Here is a 20528-nt window from a genome sequence, read left to right on the forward strand (position 1 = left end):
AGTTCTTTCTTTTTCTTTCTTTCTTTTCTTTTTTCTTTTTCTTTTTTGATTTTTCAAGACAGGGTATCTCTGTGTAGCTTTGGTGCCTGTCCTGGAACTCACTCTGTAGCCCAGGCTGGCCTCGAACTCACAGAGATCTGCCTGCCTCTGCCTCTCGAGTGCTGGGATTAAAGGCATGCACCACAACCGTTGGATTAAGTTCTTATATAGATGTTTTTCTTTTTACGTGTTAAGTCTTTCATGATGGTGACCATTAGGAGCATAAGCCAATTTTTTTTTAGAATGTCCTCAAATATAGGTTCACCTTTTTTGCTCCAAGATTGTAATATTGTGCTTTACAGTTACAGAAAGGATGCATATCCAGATTCTTTTATCCACCTCCTGTAGCTTTTTATGCTTGCTCAAAAGCTTACTCCATCATTTGTGTGTTTTGAGTTTTGTTTTTCCCGATAATTTATGGTTTGGCATAGAGAATTAAGAATGGACACATACCTGGGGAAGAGTAAGAACCCTTCAATCATAGAGAATCTCACTGCAGTAATCTCTGGGAGGGGTCATCGGTTCCTCTGGAAACAAGCATAATATTTTTTTAACATCTTTGGCAGTATTCTTTGGGTGACTTAATATATTGTAATCAGGGACAACGTCTCTTAGAAAATCGGTTCTGCTATGGTGTGCAGCCTAGTGAGACACGTTTGGAAGCCCTTGGCCAGCTTTCCTTTGACTGCTAAGTGCAATCTCGTTTGGAGTCTAAACACTGAACGCGTGTTTACTTTGTATGTTTTGGCTGTGCCGGCGCTAGGATGCTGGGAGGCTTAGGCTGTGTCTGCTTCCTGTGAAGCAAGGGCAACATGGAGAGATGGCATGCCACGCATGCCAGAAGAACTGTGCAAGCCTACTGTTGAAAGCATGGTTTCTGTGTGTCAGGGCTTCCTGGTAGGAGACCTGATGACACAGTGGCCTTTAGGCAGAGCTCCTCGGGATGTGTAGGAAGTGCTATGACAGGTTCTGTTGGGGGGAAGTCTGAGCCATTCCCAAGCCTGGACAAGCTGCTCTTGAATTTTGCACTGGCTGCCAGGGTGAGCGTTTTCATTTCGATGTGTCTGTCTCGCTTTTCTTCCTGACGTCGGCATGGTCTTTCTGGAAGTTTCACGGGACTTGTTATAAATATCTCCAGCGGGACTCTACTCTGTTTGCGGTTCGTCATTTCTCTTCTTTCTCTCTCCAGATTTTGTGGACGTTTACTACTTTGTCATTATGAGATGTCGTCTCTCGGTGCCTCCTTTGTGCAAATTAAATTTGACGACTTGCAGTTTTTTGAAAACTGCGGTGGAGGAAGTTTTGGGAGCGTTTATCGAGCCAAATGGATATCACAGGACAAGGAGGTGGCTGTCAAGAAGTTACTCAAAATAGAGAAAGAGGTAAGATCGTCTGCTACCGGAGGCGTCCACAGGAGCCCTTATGTAAGCCTTTCAACCTAGAGTTAGAGGGCCACAGAGCTGGAAGGGATCTGGCAGGTCCTTTGGGGCTGGTCCGTGAGGCTCTTTCCCAATTTCCATTCTGGGAACCCCATAAATAGAAAATACTGCAGTGTGTGCTTCAGGGCTGAGTTCTACTGGGGGTCATCTGAAGCTAGAGGATTTCTTTCCATGGTATAAAAAAGCCGGGATCCTCTGCTGGCTGTCCTACAGACAGACACAGGCGGGTTGGAGCATTTCACTTCCCAGGGCAGCCAAGAGGGGGCAGTACAGAGAAGCAGGTAGCATTTTCATTGCTTACCATCTGCACCCCTTGCGTTGGGGGTGGTCCCTAGCTGTTATCTTTAAAAAAAAAAAGCAAAGAGTATTATTTTTCTACTGAATTAAGCAATACTGGCGTATTAGGTTTCGCCTCACAGTGGTGCGTTTCGTGAAATAAAGAATTAGGCACTGACAGAACTGCCTTTCCTTGTAAAATCAGAATAAGGTCTTGTCTTTTAGAGTCTGGAACTCGTCTTGCATGTAGATGAGCCCTGAACTCTTAGAATCTTTATCTTTCTTAGGAATATGACACACACACCCCACTGCCACTACGTTCAGTTTGATATCTCAAGAATTAAATAATTTGTATAGCTGACCCAAAGAAGTGAAGCTTGGTAATTTTCTCTTTAGAGTACTTTCTAAAAATTTAAATGTCCTTTTAACTGATCATAAGAACACATACACAAAAATGAATGTTTCAATACGTGTGTGCATTCCATGTTTCAGTCATTATATCCATTGTCTTGTTTAACATTTCTTTTATGGTGTAAACATTCAGATGTCTCTCCTTTGACTTTTTGAAATATACAGTGTATTGCCATTATCTGTGGTTGCCCTGCTGGTAGCTTTTAAGACTTACCCTTTGCTTATTTTGGCCATTATTTTTTATGTCCAGTTTTCACTAAGTATTGTTCCTTTCAAGTGAACTTTTCCATAAATATGTGTTCTTCCCCCAAAGTGATCTTATTGTTATCATTGACTGCCACCAGTGACCCCTCATGACTGGGTAGAGTTGTGAATCCAGTGTTAGCATCGCAACTCCCCCCAACCCCCGCCCTAGTATGCTATGTTGGAGGTCCTCTGCCCGCTCTCCCATTGTTGAAACCAGGACGGTGGCACTGAGGTGTCTCTGCTGCGGGCTGTCTGTAGGTTTTACACAAAGCAGAAGGATACTAAGTAAAGACGAGTTCTTGCATTAGAATCATTTCTGATACTGGATTCTTTGATCTAGTAAGCTTGTATTATTGCCCCAGCTTTATAGATTGGAAGTAGAGCATGGGGAAATGTAGCGGCCACCCCAGTAGGAGGGGCAGGTAGAATTCAGGAGGCCAGGCTTCCTGTTCTTCAGGATTTTACTCTGAGACCTCTAGCTGACCAGGTGAGAATAGAAAGCAGGCCAATTCTGTCCACTTACATAAGAATGTTAAGTGGTAGGTTGTGGGACTTTGACACAGGAGCTTCTGATATGGTTATTGGATGAGACAGGAAGCTGGTTTTGAAAGGGAGCATTAGTTGCAGCCCATTCACTTTCTACTCTCCATCATATGTGCATACATGGTCCCATTTTTACAGTTTGAGAGGCCAAGAGAACGACACAGGAAAGCCCTGGGTGAAAGTGAGCGTTGGAAGCTGCCAGATCCTGCTTTTCTATTGCAAGAGTAGAACTCATAAACTTGTGAGCAGGAAAAGCAGAAACTCCACTTCCGCTTAGGGGCCTGTTGTCATCAGAGATGGTCATTATTCGTCTCCTTGCCAGGCACCCCACGCTGCCAAATAAACAGGAGTCCAATGTGAAAGTCTGCTGGAGCCGTGGTGGGTATTGGAGGGGAAGTGTGAATCCCTTGTGGACCTGTATTTTATAAGATATGCGTTGGCTACTGGCTAGGCACTTTTTAAGTGATAAGATAAAGGTGATAAATGCTAACCACCCCGTCCCCACCCCCGAAACTCCACCCTCCCACCCCCCACTCTCCACCCCATTTATACACTCAATCCTAAGCTTCTTGGGCATTGTTTTTCTCACTTCATAGGATTCTTTGAGAATTACCTGACATTTGACTAAATGTATGTTTTGTGAACTTGGTCAAATGTGGAGAATGTACATGACATTCTTTTTTTTTTTTTTTTTGGTTTTTCTAGACAGAGTTTCTCTGTGTAACAGCTCTGACTGTCCTGGAACTCATTTTGTAGATCAGGCTGGCCTCCAGCTCCACCTGCCTCCCAAATGCTGGGGTTTTAAGTGCATGTGCCACTACCACCCAGAAAATTGTTTATTTTTTTATGGGGAATTGAACTGGGTCCTCTGGAAAAGCAGCCAGTGCTCTGAACCACTGAGCCATCTCTCCAGCCCATGCCAAATTCTTAAACGTGGCTTGTGTGACTATTGGCACCTCATTTGTGACCTCTAGTGTAGTGAGGATATGGCACTTCCCCGTATTTCAGAAAGTACATGTTGCCTTTCTACTGAAAATGCATTTACTTAAAATGTTTTTAAAAACTATTTAAAGCAAACACCAAGAAAAGTTACAAGACTGCTGTGACCTCTCTAATACCACTTAAGCCTACCACTTAGTGACATTTTGCAACATCTGCCTTTTGTCTTCATTTATGCTATTAGTTTATATGCAGTTATGATTACTTTTTTTGTCTGGTTGTGAGAATAAATTATAGATGCTATATGTATTTATTCAGAGTATTTCAGCATCTCTTAAGGATCCAGTTAACAAGGTCAGGAAGTTGAGTGGTCATATCACTTTTATTGGATAGTCCACCTTCAGATCTTGCCATTTGTCCCAAGACTTTTATGCGAATCTTTTCCAGCCCAGGATGCACTCCAGGATGACAGATGGCATCTAGCTGATGTGTCTGTTTAGTCTGTTTTAGCCGGGAGCAGTTTCCCTGCCTTTCTTTGCCTTTTAAGACTTCGACAGTTTGGAAAAACAGAGAACACTCGTTTTGCAGAATGCTCTTGTTTTGGACTTACCGATTTCCCCCTCGTTTGGCTTATGTGGTTGTGGTGGGAATGTCGTAGGGGTTGTGTGTCCTTAGTGGTCCTTGGTGCAGTGTTGTGGGAGTCGCTTGACTTAGTTTTGGTGATGTTACTTTTGGACCCCTGGGTATGCGCTCACTCAGTTCCTCTGCAGTGAAAATACCTATTTGTCTTTTGTAATTGGCTGTTGGGAGCTGCTTTGCAGCTATATGAATATCTTTCCACAGCTTTGCATCTCTTGATGATTCTGTCTTAGGTAGAACGTTACCACGATAGCCTACTGTGGTAAGAGCAAGTTCCCTCCTTCTGAGCTTTCCCCCCCTGTTCCTTCTTCTGAGCTTTTCCCCTGTTCCTCCTTCTGGCCTCCCCTTTATATACTGGCCAATTGGCTTGTTTGTTTATAGACAGTTTTACACTTCACAGTGACACACTCCATTACACCTACGCATCTCTGTGTTTAAGTTATGTACAGCTTGGCTAGTAAGGGATCCTTCAGGCTGGCTTCTGTCTTTTGACATGCGCTGTTGAGTTTTGCCGATTTCCTTACTTCCTGTCTCTCCTAGCTCCTGTCCCCTGCTGGGGCAGCCATTCCTGCAGGAAGTCTGGGTCAGCACCCCTGACTTGGATTCAGCATTTAGGAACCAAAGTGGAGGACTACCAGGGGTGCCTACTTTAGGCCTTTTGAAAAGGAGCCTTTGTTTCTTAGCAGCAATGAAAGTGACACATTTTATTTATGAGATTGTTTAGAGTTTAGACTCAGGCCTCTGGGTGGACAGGTTCTGGGATGTGCTCCTTCTGGAGGCGGGTTTAGAAAAGGGGAGCACATGGAAGCAGGTCTCAAATGGTTCCTTCCCGAGTCAGAAGTTGTACTTCCGGGACTTTTTCTAAGTCAGTCAGTGGTGTGTGGGGATCCGTGTCCGGTGGGCGATGGCGAGGACTTGGGGACAACCTGGGCAGTGCCATCACATGCCCTTGGGAAAATGCTGGCTTTATTGGAGTGAAGTGGGCAAGACAGTTTCTAAAACATGTATATGCTTGGTGTCTGTGTGCTGCCTTTATTTTTCCTGGGTGTCTGTGGTTCTCTATGATTTCATGTTTTCCTTCAACATTTTATTATGAAAAATTTCAAACATAAAGTGAATTTCACTGTGAAATCCATATATACAACATATGGAATATATAGTTAACAAAAATACTTCATCATGCCAGTGGTGGGTGCACACCTTTAATCCCAGCACTCGGGAGGCAGAGGCAGGCGGATCTCTGTGAGTTCCAGGCCAACCTGGGCTGCAGAGTGAGTTCCAGGAAAGGTGCCAAAGCTACACAGAGAAACCCTGTCTCAAAAAACTAAAAAAAAACAAAAACAAAAACCCAACTTCATAACATGTATGGCCAGCTCTCTACCCTCTACCCTCCCTCTTACTCATCCATCTGTCTGCTGCATTTCACGGCAGCAGCCAGCATCAGTACCCCTCGCCTTCAGTCAGCCATCGCGTGTACTACTTACTGATCCAGCTCAGCCATCGCGTGTACTACTTACTGATCCAGCTCAGTTGTAGTTACAGTTTGGTTTTCTTCTGTGGTAGACATACATGCCACTAAGGTTTTAGAAATGAGGATTGACTGTGACATATATTTACATTTCTAATCAGAAAAATACAATTTGAAAAGTGCAGTTTTGACAATCTGAAGCAATATCTCGGGATTGTCAAGTGAACTGAGCTTCGTAAACTGTTAGTGGCTCATACAACCCTAATTTTCCAGGCTCGGTGTCGGTCTCTGACATGTGGGGCATTTCCTTTCACATTGCTGTCCCACCGCAGAGCCCCCGGAGCTCAGGACTCAGTTGTTTACATTTTTTATGAATGTACCTACAGTACACTGTTTCTTTTTGCTTGAAAAATGTTTACGACGGGGGGGGGGGGGGGGGGGGGGTGTCGGTGGCAGCACCTTAAGAATATGTACCGGAAGTAAGGAAAGAAGCCATTAGCGCGTCTTCCTGGTACCTGCTGGTTCACTTGGGTGAAACCAAACTGCTCAGGCAGAAGTTCAGAAAGGCGTGGAAGTTGCAGAGAAAGCCCTCGTGGTCACAGTGTCTTACTTACAACCCTTAGCTGTTGGCTGCTCTTCCCAGTAACCTGGGCTCACAGCTTAAGGATGGAAGATGTGAGGGGGACTGTGCTGCTGACTCTGGGGAGGACTGTGCTGGTGGCTCTGAGGAGGACTGTGCTGGTGGCTCTGAGGAGGACTGTGCTGGTGACTCTGGGGAGGACTGTGCTGCTGACTGGGGAGGACTGTGCTGGTGACTCTGGGGAGGACTGTGCTGGTGACTATGAGGAGGACTGTGCTGGTGACTCTGGGGAGGACTGTGCTGGTGACTGTGAGGAGGACTGTGCTGGTGACTCTGAGGAGGACTGTGCTGGTGACTCTGGGGAGGACTGTGCTGGTGACTCTGAGGAGGACTGTGCTGGTGACTCTGGGGAGGACTGTGTTCCCCTAGCAGGAAAGGCCTGGTAGGACAGGGCAGCTCACAATGAAGGAGTGAGGGGACTGAGGAGAGTGGAGGGAGGGAGAGGGAGGGAGGGAGGGAGGGAGGGAGAGGGAGGAGTTGACTGAGAGTATGCCTGTTCGCTGGCAGTCCTCTTCCCCATTTTAGCCCAGCTCATAGGATGGTACTGCCCACATTCAGGGTGGTGCTTCCTCCCGAGTTAACCTCTGGAAATGAAAAGCCCCCTCCTTTCTTTCCTTCTCTTTTCTTTCTTTTCTCACAGCTTTGTTCTTTACTAATTCCCTAGGCAGGCCTCAGGCCAATCAGGATGGCACTAGCCATTACTGCTTTTATGTTACATTGAAACCTGTTGACACTTCTGATGTTGACACATCACAGATAAATATTAGGAGTGAAGGAAACATTTCCCCCAAACTGAGAGAAGGAAAAGAGAAGGCCTTTTCTTCCTTGGCCTTGGTTTATGCCGCTCCCTCCCTTTAAGGAAGAAAATAATCCTACCAAGTTTTAGAAATGTTGAAAGCCAATGAGTTTAGATTTAAAAACTGATCCATATCGTACGTATTTTTAAGTAGAGGACATCTGAGAGTCAACTGGTCATAATAACGGGAGCTATTGGTAATTCGTATGTAGAGAGAAGTTATCTGTGTGAGTTAGAAAGTGGAATATTGGAACTGACATAGAACTCAGAAAGAGAAAAATAACAGCTTCATTATGACTAGAGTGTCGGTGTGATGATGTTTACGCTTGGGAAAAACTAGTTAAATAGTATCGATTATTAGCCCAAGCGAGGGCCTTGATTCTGTCTGTGCAGTCCTGTAGATTTTTATTAATGAACTCTCTGTTTTTAACTGTAGGGTTGCTGTTTTAATATTTTCTCTGTCCCCGAACATGACAAAGAATTACTCCCGTTCTTTGTAAGACCTTTCAATATTTAAATATGTTGATAGGCCCCACGGGACTAAAGCTCCAGTCCCTGACAGTGCCACTGAGTTCTGGCCTGGTTTCTGTGGCGATCTTGTGTTGAGAACTTGTCACTTGGTATGATTAGGCTTTTGCCTTTGGGCTACCCTTGTGTCCTCCCTGTGCAGATGAGCGCCCAGGTCCTGCTGGGCGCTCTTGTGGGGCGTAGAGGACTAAGGGCTGTGGAACACAAGCGAAACAAAGCCCTCAGGGCCGCACCCCTGCCCGCTCCTCACCCCTGGTGCTCCCCTGACTCCTCGGCCCTGCTTGTCACCTGCTGACCTGAGCTCCCAGCCCCTCAGTTACCCACATTCTTTGCTTTACCTGTAATACCATTGTCTTCTCTAGCTGGGCAGGCCCTACTAATTTTTCGGGTTTAATCTTTTTTCATGAATGTTCTCAGTCCCATAATAATTCTCTTTTTCTCCTGAATTTATACCATTTAATATCCAAACCTCTAATTTGACATAGGTTTAGAACTGTCCTGTGATGGGACCGTTCCTGTAAAGAGTGGTCACTTAACTCCCAATGTGTCGTGCTGGGACTTCTCAGCTGAAGAGTGGGGCTAATTATAGTACCCACGTCACCGGGCTGTTTGAAAGGATTAAGTGAGATGATACGTGTCAACCAGGAACACTGGACACAAGGGAAGACTGGGGTAACTGTCTGCCATCCGTTTATCTTCAAAGGGAGCCTAGCAGGGAGAGTCACCTTTTAGGAAGATGTTAACAGATTCATACCTAGGATCTCATGTTGGGCAGGAAGCAGCCACTCCATTTACAACCAACAGGAAAGAGAGCCTTGGCAAGGCCCGGTTGATTGTGTGTGGGCAAGCACAGGGGTGGTGGGATGGTTAGTGTAAACTGTCGACGTGCCGGAAGTTAGAATCACCGGAGAGGTGGGCTGCGGGACGTATCTGTGGGGGTTATCTTGGTCACATCAATGGGGTGGGAAGCCCTACCCACTGTGGATGGCACCATTTCCTAGGAGGGCCTCTTGGACTGTAGAGGTAAAATTACACATTTATAGTTCTCCTCTGTGGACAGATGGTTTCCAGCTGCTGCCGCTGCGACTTCTCTGCCAAGGTGGACTGTATCCCGAAACTGGGAACTACATAGGCCCCTTCTCCCTTGAGTTGCTTGTCAACAAGAAATAAGACAGACAGCATGCTCGGCCTCCTAGTTCTGTACTCTTGGAAGGCTGAGGCTGTCCCTTTAGCTGAGGCTGTCCCTTTAGCCGAGGCTGTCCCTTTAGCCGAGGCTGTCCCTTTAGCCGAGGCTGTCGCCATCTTGGCCATCCCCAGGTGCCAGTGCGTTGCCACAATTACTGCTCTCCGTTCCCTCATATTCACTTTACAGGGTTATACTCTCTATTTGACACATCAGATGTAAGACGCACGGGCTCAGCAAGCAGGCCACGCCACCTCGCCAACACACGTAGCATTCTTTACATGGGTTTGCTTCGCTAAGCTTCATAGTGCTGGGTCCTGTGTGTTGCTCACAGCGAACTCAGAAATATTTGTCCGGGTGTTTGGTGCCCTGTTGCCGAGGACCTGCCTCTCACTGATGTTCGTCTTAAAGAGGTGTTTTATACTGATGTGCCTTCCTGTTCTCCATTAGTTCTGCCTTCTGCTGTGACTACAGTAGAGCACATCTGTCTTTACTGGATCTCTGTAAATACAGTAACAGGCTTGCATCATAGTTACCGGACTCTTGCTTATGACTTTGCTTTAGGGGGCCTGATGTTTGAATTTGTAAAGGCTCTCGATTTTTATGCATTTTAGACTGACATGCCATTTCTGTCTAAGGACTTCCACACACTTCATAGTGTTATACTTTAGCTACATTCTACATGTAAAAACCATTGCTTTGGATTAAAAATTAAGCAGCTTAAAGTAATGAATTGTTTTATTGATAATTGATACGGGCATCTTCCAGAAGCACACACCAAATAGCATCTCTCACTCAGCTCTCTTCTGTGAGGCAATTCTGTTGCCAGGAGCTTACAATCAAAGCCGCTCCGAGGTGAACTGCAATAAGAGATAGAGAAAATTGGCCACATGTTGAACAAATACATGAGTTAAATGAGTGACCAGACATTGTCAATTATGTCTGACGATAACGTGAAACTTATGGGAGCAGTCAGTAAGGAAAGGCCACCAGAAAGCCTTCCCCAGGGCCAAGAAGGCTTACAAAGTCCCCACCAAACTCACTGAATGCATGAAGACAAACGCTACTTTTGACGTCATTGAGAGCGCCATAGAAATGTTTTATTTGCTAGCAAAAGCCCTTTGTTTTGCTACTTATCTTTTAAAAGCTTAAAAATTCTTCCATCATTTTGTTAAGATTCCATATTTACTGTATGTGGAGACTACTTTGATTTGTCATAGAAGGAACATGATTACAACTGTCATATCAGTTTCTCATTAAGGTATTATTGATCTTGGTATATTGAGCAATAAACATTTCAGTTAGTTAATGTTTATTCTTCAGCCATGCTCTAAACATTGCAGTGAAATCAAACCAATTGATGTAGTCCAGTAAAAATGTTATGTCCAGACAAACTGATTTCACATAAAGTCACGCTCTTGCCACAGAAGAAAAATGGCGTATGCCATGACTCCAGTGTGTGAGAAAGCCAAAGCTGAAGATTAGACAATTGAAAAATTCTAGGAGATTTAAAAAAAAAATGCCTGTGAACATCTGCAGAAGCTTCAGAAAGCTCTGTGAGCATGTCACAATCGGGGTGATCAGCCAGCAAAACGGCTCAGAGGGTGACAGACACCTGCTACCAAACCCGACCTGTGCCAGACCCACACGTGGATGGAGAGAACAGATGTGCCCAGGTTGTCCTCTGACCTCCACATGTACATCATGGCACAAGTAGTAATCACTGTCTCTCTCTCTCTCTCTGTCTCTCTCTCTCTCTCAACAAATGAATGTAATTTAAAAATGGATACGATTGTTTTTTAGTCTTCAAAAATAGAATGCTCTCACTTGGATGTGAAAGGTGCCTGTAACTTCTCCTTGCCTGTGGTGTGACAAGAAGTCACTCCCCTTGTGCCACCCAAGCATCGAGGCCACATCACCAAGTGTTTTCCGCCGATGCCTGACTCCCTCTCCTCAGCAGGAGAGCCAGTTGCTTTTCGAACAGGGCCGTTGATGTTGTATGCGGTGGAAGCTGCACGCTTTTAGAGTGTTTTAATTCCCAGGAAGTTCTTAATAATGGAACTTCCAGGATTGGCGCTGGCCCATGCCTTTGGGGCCACATAGACTTCCTTCAGATGTCGGTTTCCTGAGGGCGGAGGCTGTGTCTTCAGCATCGCTGTCTTCTGGACTACACGGAGTGCCTTGCCCCCCGGAATGACTGAGTGAAGTCATGCATGTAGGAGTCTCAGCTCAGCCTTGTCTGGTGTGATTTACAGGAGTGTTGTGCTAGTCCTAAATCTATAGCAAAGGATCCGGCTTGCTACTCCGTCTCCCCTCACGGCCTTGCCCTTCCCGGTCTGGTTGATTTTTTTTTTTTTCTTTTAGCTCTTAATAAATTACTTTGTCTTTGAATGAAAGGCTATTCTATTGCCAGGAGGAATGGTTTTCATGGCCACGGCACTTTATCTGTTTGGGTTTTGGCTGTATTTGCAAAGACTCCAACATGCTCTTTCTTAGCCCATTAACTTCAGATGTTCATTGACTCATGTTCTGGGGACCATGATAGTGTCCCAGTGACATGAGCCGAACAGGATTTTAATGGCTTGAAAATACAATTTCTTTCCTTGGTATGGTCCTTCAGGAAAACGGTGCTTGATAAAATTAGCTGCTTTAGATAGCCACCCTGAAAAGAGTAGAAGTGCTCAGTGAGCATGTGCGCAGTCTCTCAAAGAAGAAGGAGACTGCAAAGCTGCCATGCCCTAGAAGGTCTGTATTCAGCAATGAATGCACCGAATCTGTTTGACTCACTGCACTAGCATTTCCTTTACAGTTATTCAGTTTGTATATGCGTGTATACATGTGAGAGGTCAGAGGGAAACGTTTGGGGTTTGATTCTTTCCTTCTCCCGCCAGGTTCTGGGAACTGGACTCAGGTGGTCAGGTTCGGCCGCTACCTCCTTATCCACTGAGTCATCTCGCTGGCTGTAACTCTGTCCAGTTTTTAAAGCGTGCAGAGCAGTACGACCTTTGGTGGGAACTAAATTGCTTCTGTTATTGGAATGTAGAGTTTCCTTTAAGAAACACATACTCATTTTAATCGTTGGTTGTGCATTTTTAAATATGATATAACATTTTATTAACACCTGCTGCTGGGAAATTTTTATTATTATTATTTTTGAGAAAGAATTTCCCTGTGTATCCCTGGCTGTCCTGAAACTCGCTCTGTAGACCAGGCTGGCCTCAAACTCACAGAGATCTGCCTGCCTTTGAGTGCTGGGATTAAAGGTGTGCGCCACCACCACCACCACCACCACCACCACCTGTTGGCCTTTTTGCTTTTTCAGGCACAGTCTCTGCATTTCAGATTGACCTTGAACTCACCATCCTCCTGTCTCAGCCTCCTGAATGCTGGGATTCCAGGCTTGTGCCACCATGCCACCAGGAATAGTAACGAGAGAACATGGCTGTGAGTGAGGGGCTAAAACCATCAAGAACTGGTGTACGATGAAGGCTACTGGCCGATGCCATCTGATAGCAGAAAGCGCAGCTTTTAGGGAGAGGGGAGGCGCACATTTGAAGTGGTAGTGCTGAGCCTGGCCCAGGGGAACACGTGCTAAGAGCCAGAGAAGCAGCCAGTGAGAGGCCTGCTTTGAGGACCAACTTCTATCTGAGGAAATGTGAGAAGAGAGGTTCAGGCTGGGGGTGTGTGGCTGATAGAGCATGAGCTTGCAGTGGAAGGAAAATGGAAAGATGGGCAATTGGGACCTGCTGGAAAATGTGTGGCCACAGAAAGATTGATGGGCCGAGGGCCAGGGTTGCTTAGTCACTTTTGTGGTGGTTGTGCAAGCCTGGAGAAACAGGCACAGTGAGGTTGGTCTTGGGGCAATCGGAGTGGCTGGTGTGGGGTCAGCTTAGGGCAGGGTAGTGGTAGGGCTCTATGGCCTCCGGAACTGGACATGAGAAACCTGCCCCCAATGTATGTGCTGAAAAATCTCTCCAAAGACAAGATTTCCCTAACTCCAAATGCTGGGATATGTGTGATCTGGGTTTTTAGCGACTCAGCAATAACTAAGAACAAGGTAACTATTGAGAAACTAGGAAATGTAAACCCAACAAAACCTTGTCTACATGTTCACAGTGAGAAGTTACCCTGTCGGCAAAGGTAGCAGACACATATTTATGAAAACTACAGACTGATTTCCACTTGCACATTTTAAAATGAAACATATATTGTAAGTAGTATCTTCCGTCTTTTGTTGAAAACAGAGGCATTGGATTCCTAGGACGCTGGGTAACATGGTGTTTAAGAGCTCAGGCTCTGGCTTCATTCAGTCCGTGAAGATTCAAATCCCAGTTCCCTGACTTGTTTGGCGTACAGACAAGTTAGGCAAGCCTTAGTTTTTTCTGCTATAAAATGCAGATAATCATGGGGTTGGCTTCATAAAGATGCTGCGGGGACCTGTTGAAGTAGTCCATGTGGGTACATGCACGTAGGACCTGGCACCTAGTCAGCTCTCATGTATGGGACAACTGTTAGTGCTGTTATTTCAGCAGCCTGATGTCTGAACACACCCAGTGTTCCACTGTGTGGCTTGTTAGCACACATTACTGCGGATGGATCTTTTCTTTTCAATGCTTGTAAATAACTAGCTGTTTACATCATTCTGTCGTGTGCTATTCCCAAAGTCTAAAACTCCATAGTCTTAATGATTTTTTTTAGAAAATCCTATTTTTTTTAAACCAGCAAACAGTATTTTTGTCATTTACTTACTGCATTTTGTATTATAAACTGGATTATTTTTAAGCACCTTAACTATACATGTCCCGTGTCCACTGGAAATGGAGTCTCCTTCTACTTGAGAATCAGTCATGTATGTAGGACGTTCTGTGTAATGGAACATGGGAGCTGAGTGGACACGTACAGGAACGGTGACACTTAGGGCTGGGAGGATGACATCTCACATGCATGCCGAATCTGAAATGGCGGGACCTTCTGGAAGGTAGTTTGAGAGACTGACAAGTCAAAAAGAAATGCCCTTTGACCTTTCACCTTCACCTGCAGGAATTTGTTGTTGCGGGGAAAGGGAAAAGGACATGTACACGCATAGTAAGAGTTGTTGATTGATGCAGATTGGAAACAGTATGGATATCCTTTTTGTGTGTATGTGTTCTTTGCCTGCAAGTATTTGGGGTGGGGGTGTGGGCGGGAAGCAAATGCTGGGTGTCTTTCTCAGTCACTCTCCACTTTAATTTTTTGAGGCAGGGTTTCTCACTGGGCCTGGAGCTCGCTGGCTGGCTAAACTGTGCGATCAGTGAGCCCTTGGATTCTTTGCCTACCCCCTGGGAGTAGAGGCAGAAGCCCTCACTCTTGGCTTTGCATCTGTGTGTCATGGATCCAAACTCAGGGCCTCGTGCTTTACCACTGAGGCATCTCCCTAGCCCTGCATGTTCTTTTATAATCATTAAAAACGGGGCGGGGGGACAGGGACACCAAATGCATGCCATCTGGTGGGGTACAAAGCACAAAAGGAAATTATGTAATTCTTCTGTTCTGTGCAGATGGGAAGTTCACCCCTGTTTAGTTTTAGATCATACAGAATGCCTTGAAAGCGGACTTCTGCGTTTTGGGTGTTTTCTGCTTCAGCTCTCCTAGAGTGTCAGTGATGCCCAGAGTTCTGATCTCCTTCCCCCCACCACCTCCAGCATCTTTGCTGTCATGAAGGCCTGCACATGTGTAGTAGAAAGTTAACATGAATTCCACCTAAGTTTCCGTAGGTCTTAGTTGATTGCCGAGGAAATCCTGGGGATTTGAAGTTGTGTCTTTAGCGTTTTCGTCAGGGCGCTAGGTGCATGTCTTCTTGTAATATCCTTTAGGAGTGCAGCGAGGGCAGCCGGTGCTTTCACTAGCCAGTACGGCTTTAGAGTTTTGCCTTTGTTTATGGATTGCTCCAGCTGGATCTGTATTTGCTCTGTAGAAGAAACTGAAAGAATGTGTAACCAGTACTTGGATAGTACTTCAGTCGGTCCTTTTCCCTTTATTATGGCAACCCCCCACCCCCCACCCCCACACACACCATGTTTGTTTTAGCAAACCTATAAAAAGCTCGGAATGTTTACCCACAGCCACTTGTCAGGGTAAGTAGAAAGAAATTTTCCTTTTGAAGAATTCAACACAAAGAGAGAAAAGCGTGCACACCTGTTTGTTTAAGCATCGTCTACAGGGCGGGAGAGTCTCCATCAACGCCTTGTTCAGAGTTTAGAAGGGAAGGAGAAACCTGGGACTTGATTCCTCTGGGGAAGAGTGCATGGAGGAGCTGGGCGGTGGCGGTACACACCTTTAGTACCAGCACTCGGGGAGGCAGAGGCAGGCGTGAGTTTGAGACCAACCTGGTCTACAAAGCAAATTCTGGGACAATCAGGACTACACAGAGAAACCCTGTCTCAACCCCCACCACACACACCCAAAAAAACAAAAAAACAAAACAAAAAACCAAAAGAGTGTAGGGAGGATGAGGGTTGTATCTAGAAGCAAGCCTTCCCTCCCCAGTCCTTTGTCCTGCAGAGCCCACCTGTGCAGTCCTCCTGTCCTGCAGAACCACCTGTGCAGTCCTCCCGTCCTGCAGAACCACCTGTGCAGTCCTCCCGCCCTGCAGAGTCCCCTGTGCAGTCCTCCCGCCCTTCAGAGTCCCCTGTGCAGTCCTCCCGTCCTGCAGAACTACCTGTGCAGTCCTCCTGTCCTGCAGACCCACCCGTGCAGTCCCTCCTGTCCTGCAGAGTCCACCCGTGCAGTTGCAACATTTTGAGAAGTCCAAGAATTGCAATTTCAATCCTAATCAGGGCTATAAACTCCAGCGTCTCCACACAGCAATGAAAAAGAGTAAAGCCAGCCAAGCATTGCACAATGAGAAGTGATAGGAATTGTGGGAAAGTGCAGAGGGCACCACTTCTGTGCACAGCTGCTGCGTGCAGGCCCATCGTTTAAGTAGGGTGAAAACCAGTGCTGCATTGGGCACTTCTATACTCCACTCCGCATGTGGACCTCTCTAAAAATGCATCATGGATCTTCAAAAACTACATGATTTTGCAAAAAAAAAAAAAATTCCAGGTCCCTGGCCTGCTTGAAATGAAAGCAGGGTGGGTCCCATCCCTTGAGACTCTTGAGGTTCTACTGAGATTGTCATTGATGGCAACAAGGCTTGTCTGAGGTAACACATCTAAAAGGTTTCAGAAAGAGCATCTCTAGTCTGGGATTGTAGGTCATTTAATAGAATATATTTCATTAGTACTTAACAATGTAGACAGTGAGATCAAAAAAAGACTTAGTTCCTTTAAAATGTATCCACGAAATACATCTAAAAGATTGAGGGGTGCGTCAGTTGAATTTCTTAAGAGTGAAGCTGGGAGGGGGCTCACTGGGTAGAGGTGCTTGCCACCCAGCCTGATGACCTCAGTTCAGTCCCTAGGACCCCCACGCTGAAAGGAGAGGACCAGTTCCCCAAAGCTGTTCTTTGACCTCCACGTGTGTGCTGTGGCCCATGCACACCCACACAGTGCACATCCATTCATCCAGTCCCGCACAAATAAATGAATGTAATTCAAAGAAAAATAAACTTAAGCTGGGCGGCGGTGGTGCACGCCTTTAAACCCAGCACTCAGGAGGCAGACGCAGGTGGATCTCTTGAGTCTGAGGCCAACATGGTCTACAGAGTGAGTTTCAGGACAGCCAGTGATACACAGAGAAACCCTGTCGCAAAAAAAAAGTATTGAAATAAAATAAACTTTTTTTAAAAAAATGCCAAAAGATAGCACATGCAAGGCCCTGTGGTTCATTTATAGAACAGCCAACACATCAGCAACAAAACCAAAACCAAAACAACAACCAAACAAGTTACAGCCTTTCTAATAAGCTTTCAAACGTCCTCATTTATTTCTTCTTAATAAAGTACGATGAAGTTTAATCTCAATTGCATGATGCGAATTGGCTAATAGTCTCCGAGTTTCCACAACACGGTGTTGGGATGCTCCAGCAGAGGGCTCCGCCACAGAGTGTGCGAGCAAGACATGTTTGTGACTCACTTCTGGCGCGTCCTAGCAGCGATGCCCCTTCCTCCTAGGTTATGTGAAGACATCTAAGTCATATAAAGACCTCCCCTGTCTCAGGGTGATGCGCCTTTCGTTCTCCACACTGTGGCGGGAGAGCAGGGGGTGGTGGATGCCTGCGTGTGTGGTAAATGGAAAGAAATGACCAGACTCCCACATCTAAATCTTTGTTGTGGCGGAAGACCTCCCGCAAGAGGTTTTCTGGTCTTTATATCGTGAGAATCAGGAAATTCTGAGCCCAAACACGTGTTATCTGCAGCCAGCTGCTGCTTCTGACCTTTCACAGACAGAGAACTCCAATATTTAGTAGATCTTAAGATTAATTAGGTTTCATCACAGTTTGAGACCGGGTCTCATGATTTGGTCAATTCATGATGTAAGCCGCAGATGACTTTGAACTCCTCATCCTCTGCTGTTTTTTTGTTTTGTTTTGTTTTTTTACTGGAGCTGAGGACCGAACCCAGGGCCTTGTACTTGCTAGGCAAGCACTCTACCACTGAGCTAAATCCCCAACCCCCCTCTGCTGTTGTTTTAAAGGAGATAAAAATCCTGTGCTTTAGAATGAGATCTGAATTTAGTAACATTAATGAATTTAGCCATAGGAGCAAGAACTAGTCACAGGCTCTCACAGGCCAGATTCATATTTTGAGATGCTTTTCTGGTCTCTGTCTTTCTGTTCCAACTTTGTCATAGAGGATCAACTTAGAAAAAAATCAACAGGTGAAAAAAATGGAAATACTTTATGTGTTGGCTACAGAGGACTTGAACCCCAGGAAGCCACAATGGCACGCACAGAGGGGCAGGTTCTGAATACAATGACTTTACAGTGTTAGGTGATTGACAAACTTTCCTAGATGGTGACAGAGCTCTTAATGGCCAGGCTCAGCCTAGAGGTTAGTGGTGATTAGGATAGTTCGCTGTCATTTTGTGTTTACATCATCATAGGACATTGAACTTGGTTTCACTCATCTTTCATTCAAGGAATTATATCCTCTCCTGTTCTTTCCATAAAATACTGTAAGACTAATAGTCCTAGAAGTAGCTGTAATTAAATTTGGGGTGTATACTGTCTCAATTGTATATTCTGTCAAAGGAATAGTACTGTGGCACGATAGACCCTTCAGTACAGAAATAGTAGATTTTTATCAATCTGGGTCCAGTCAGGAGACAGCAAGATGGGTAACTGCTAAGACTATGTAGCGAGGCTGGAGAGATGGCTCAGTGGTTAAGAGCACTGGCTGCTCTTCTAGAGGTCCTGAGTTCAAGTCCCAGCAACCACAAGGTGGCTCACAGCCATCTATAATTAGGTCTGATGCCCTTTTCTGGCATTCAGGCATACATGCAGATAGAGCACTCATATACATAAAAAACAAATAAATCTTAATTAAAAAAAAAAAAGACTGTGTAGTGAAAGACACAGCATCATCACCTAGCAAAACCAGAGGCAGCTGCTACCAGAGCAGTGGAGGGCGCCCCACCCCCAATCCTGAAATCTGGGTCTTATCCAGGAGGATGTGGTACAGCACATTGGGTGAGAGGAGCCTTTGCTGTGGTATCACTAGGCTGTCGTTGCCGTGTGGGATGCTACCTGCTTGGAGGGGTGGAGCTGGAGCTGGCCTACAAGAATCTTTCCTTGAGGTGCTGATAAAACACACTGAAGGGTGTGTAACAGTCGATCTTGCCCATGTTGCTGGCCACTGGAGGGAAAACTGCCCCACGAGAAATATCTTTTCCCTTTGCTTGTGCCTTGCGGCATCTTCAGTGCCATTTATGGACACAAGCTAACGTGGTGCCATCTGGCAGAGAAAAATGATCTATAAAGATATTAGGAAGCAGGTGACAAATGCAGTGCTGTGTCTCTCGCTTCTGCACAGACCCTACACAGGCATTTGCGCTTCCACACACCGATAAAATGACTCTACGCCTTCACCTGTGGACATCCGCTATCCTTTGCCCAAGTGAAGTTCTCATCACTTCCCCCAAATGAGCTGCACAGTCTTGAGTCATTTCATCCATCGCCGGCTTTGCTAACTTCTCCTCCGAGTCCATTACAGTACACTGGATATTATTACCTAATGCATAAGTCATAAAGCCCACCCCTAACAGCTTCATATGGAGTCATAAGGGGAAGAAGGAGAAAGGAGAAGGCATATGATGTACACTTATGCCCATGCACATGCAAAGAACAGGCAAAGGAAAATGCCGGAAGTTCTGCAGTCCTCGTTCTCTAATTGACCCCTTTCGAGCGACTCTTTCAATAGTCGTTTATTTCTGTCTTCCCTCAGCCTAAACCTCAGCTTCCCTGGAGGACTTTACCGGTGAGGGGACCTGAACTTTATTCCTGAAGGGTCTCAGTCCTTATTCCTCCTGTTCGCCATTGAATCTTGTATGTTTTACTCACATGTATTATTGGGTATGGAGGCCCTAGAACATGCTTGCAGAATTCCCGGGGCTTCAGACATAGACTTCTGTTCTGGTTTGTGTCTTCATTGTTCCCCAAAGGCCACAAGCTAGAGGCTGGGCCACCACCCTGTGCCGCTGGCTGGAGTGGGTGGAAACATTCAGAGTGGACCCAGGAGGAGAAGGTGGGGCAGGTCTTGGGGGGCGGATGCCTTTGAGGGCGATTGGGACTCTGCCCGTTCCTTTCTTTCCCTTTCTGTTTCCTGGCCCTTAGGAGGTGAGGCGCTTTGTGCCATCACGTGCTTCTGCTGTGATGGTCCCCTCTGCCACAGTTCCCAAAACACCAGAGCCAACCTGCCATGCATTGAAGCTGTAAAACCAAGAGTCCAAACAAACCTTTCTTTTAGGTGGGTTCTCTCAGAGATTCTGTCTCAGAGACAAAGCTGACCATACAACTTCCTTGGAACAATCTGGTTCTCCCTCAGTAATTGGGATCAGTCTCTCCAGGCAGTAGAGAAAACTTTTTTTTTCTACTGTGAGTTTTTTTTGTTTGTTTGTTTTTGTTTTGTTTTTTGAGACAGGGTTTCTCTGTGTAGCTTTGCGCCTTTCCTGGAACTCACTTGGTAGCCCAGGCTGGCCTCGAACTCACAGAGATCCACCTGGCTCTGCCTCCCGAGTGCTGGGATTAAAGGCATGCGCCACCACCGCCCAGCTCTACCTGTGAGTTTAATAGTAGACAAGAACTTTAAAATAGCCAAGTGGCATTCTCATATGCTAATTCAGTAGGATCACTATGTCCCCTAGTAGGGTCATTTTTACATCCTGTCCTTGGTGACTAAGGTCTCCAAACTAGCAGAGGTCATTGTTATCGGGATAGGGAGCAAAATCTGTGAGGTGGGTCAT

General features: G+C 45.8%; 1 protein-coding gene across 3 annotated transcripts in view; it reads left to right on the plus strand.

The window, feature by feature from the left end:
* Positions 1-20528, plus strand: part of Map3k20 (mitogen-activated protein kinase kinase kinase 20) — a 164825-nt gene that overhangs the window by 12024 nt on the left and 132273 nt on the right. Inside the window, exons 1-2 of one of the 3 annotated variants that reach the window (XM_052724231.1) lie at positions 912-1079; positions 1229-1421. In XM_052724231.1, the coding sequence (XP_052580191.1) occupies positions 1263-1421 (159 nt within the window). In that variant the 5' untranslated portion in view covers positions 912-1079; positions 1229-1262. Of the gene's footprint in view, positions 1-911; positions 1080-1228; positions 1422-20528 lie in introns of those variants that run through there. The other 2 variants (XM_052724230.1, XM_052724232.1) reach the window with 2 other exon arrangements.

The sequence above is a fragment of the Peromyscus californicus genome, unplaced genomic scaffold (genome assembly GCF_007827085.1).
Source record: "Peromyscus californicus insignis strain IS unplaced genomic scaffold, ASM782708v3 Scaffold_7__1_contigs__length_154581171, whole genome shotgun sequence".
NCBI classification, from domain to species: Eukaryota; Metazoa; Chordata; class Mammalia; order Rodentia; family Cricetidae; genus Peromyscus; species Peromyscus californicus.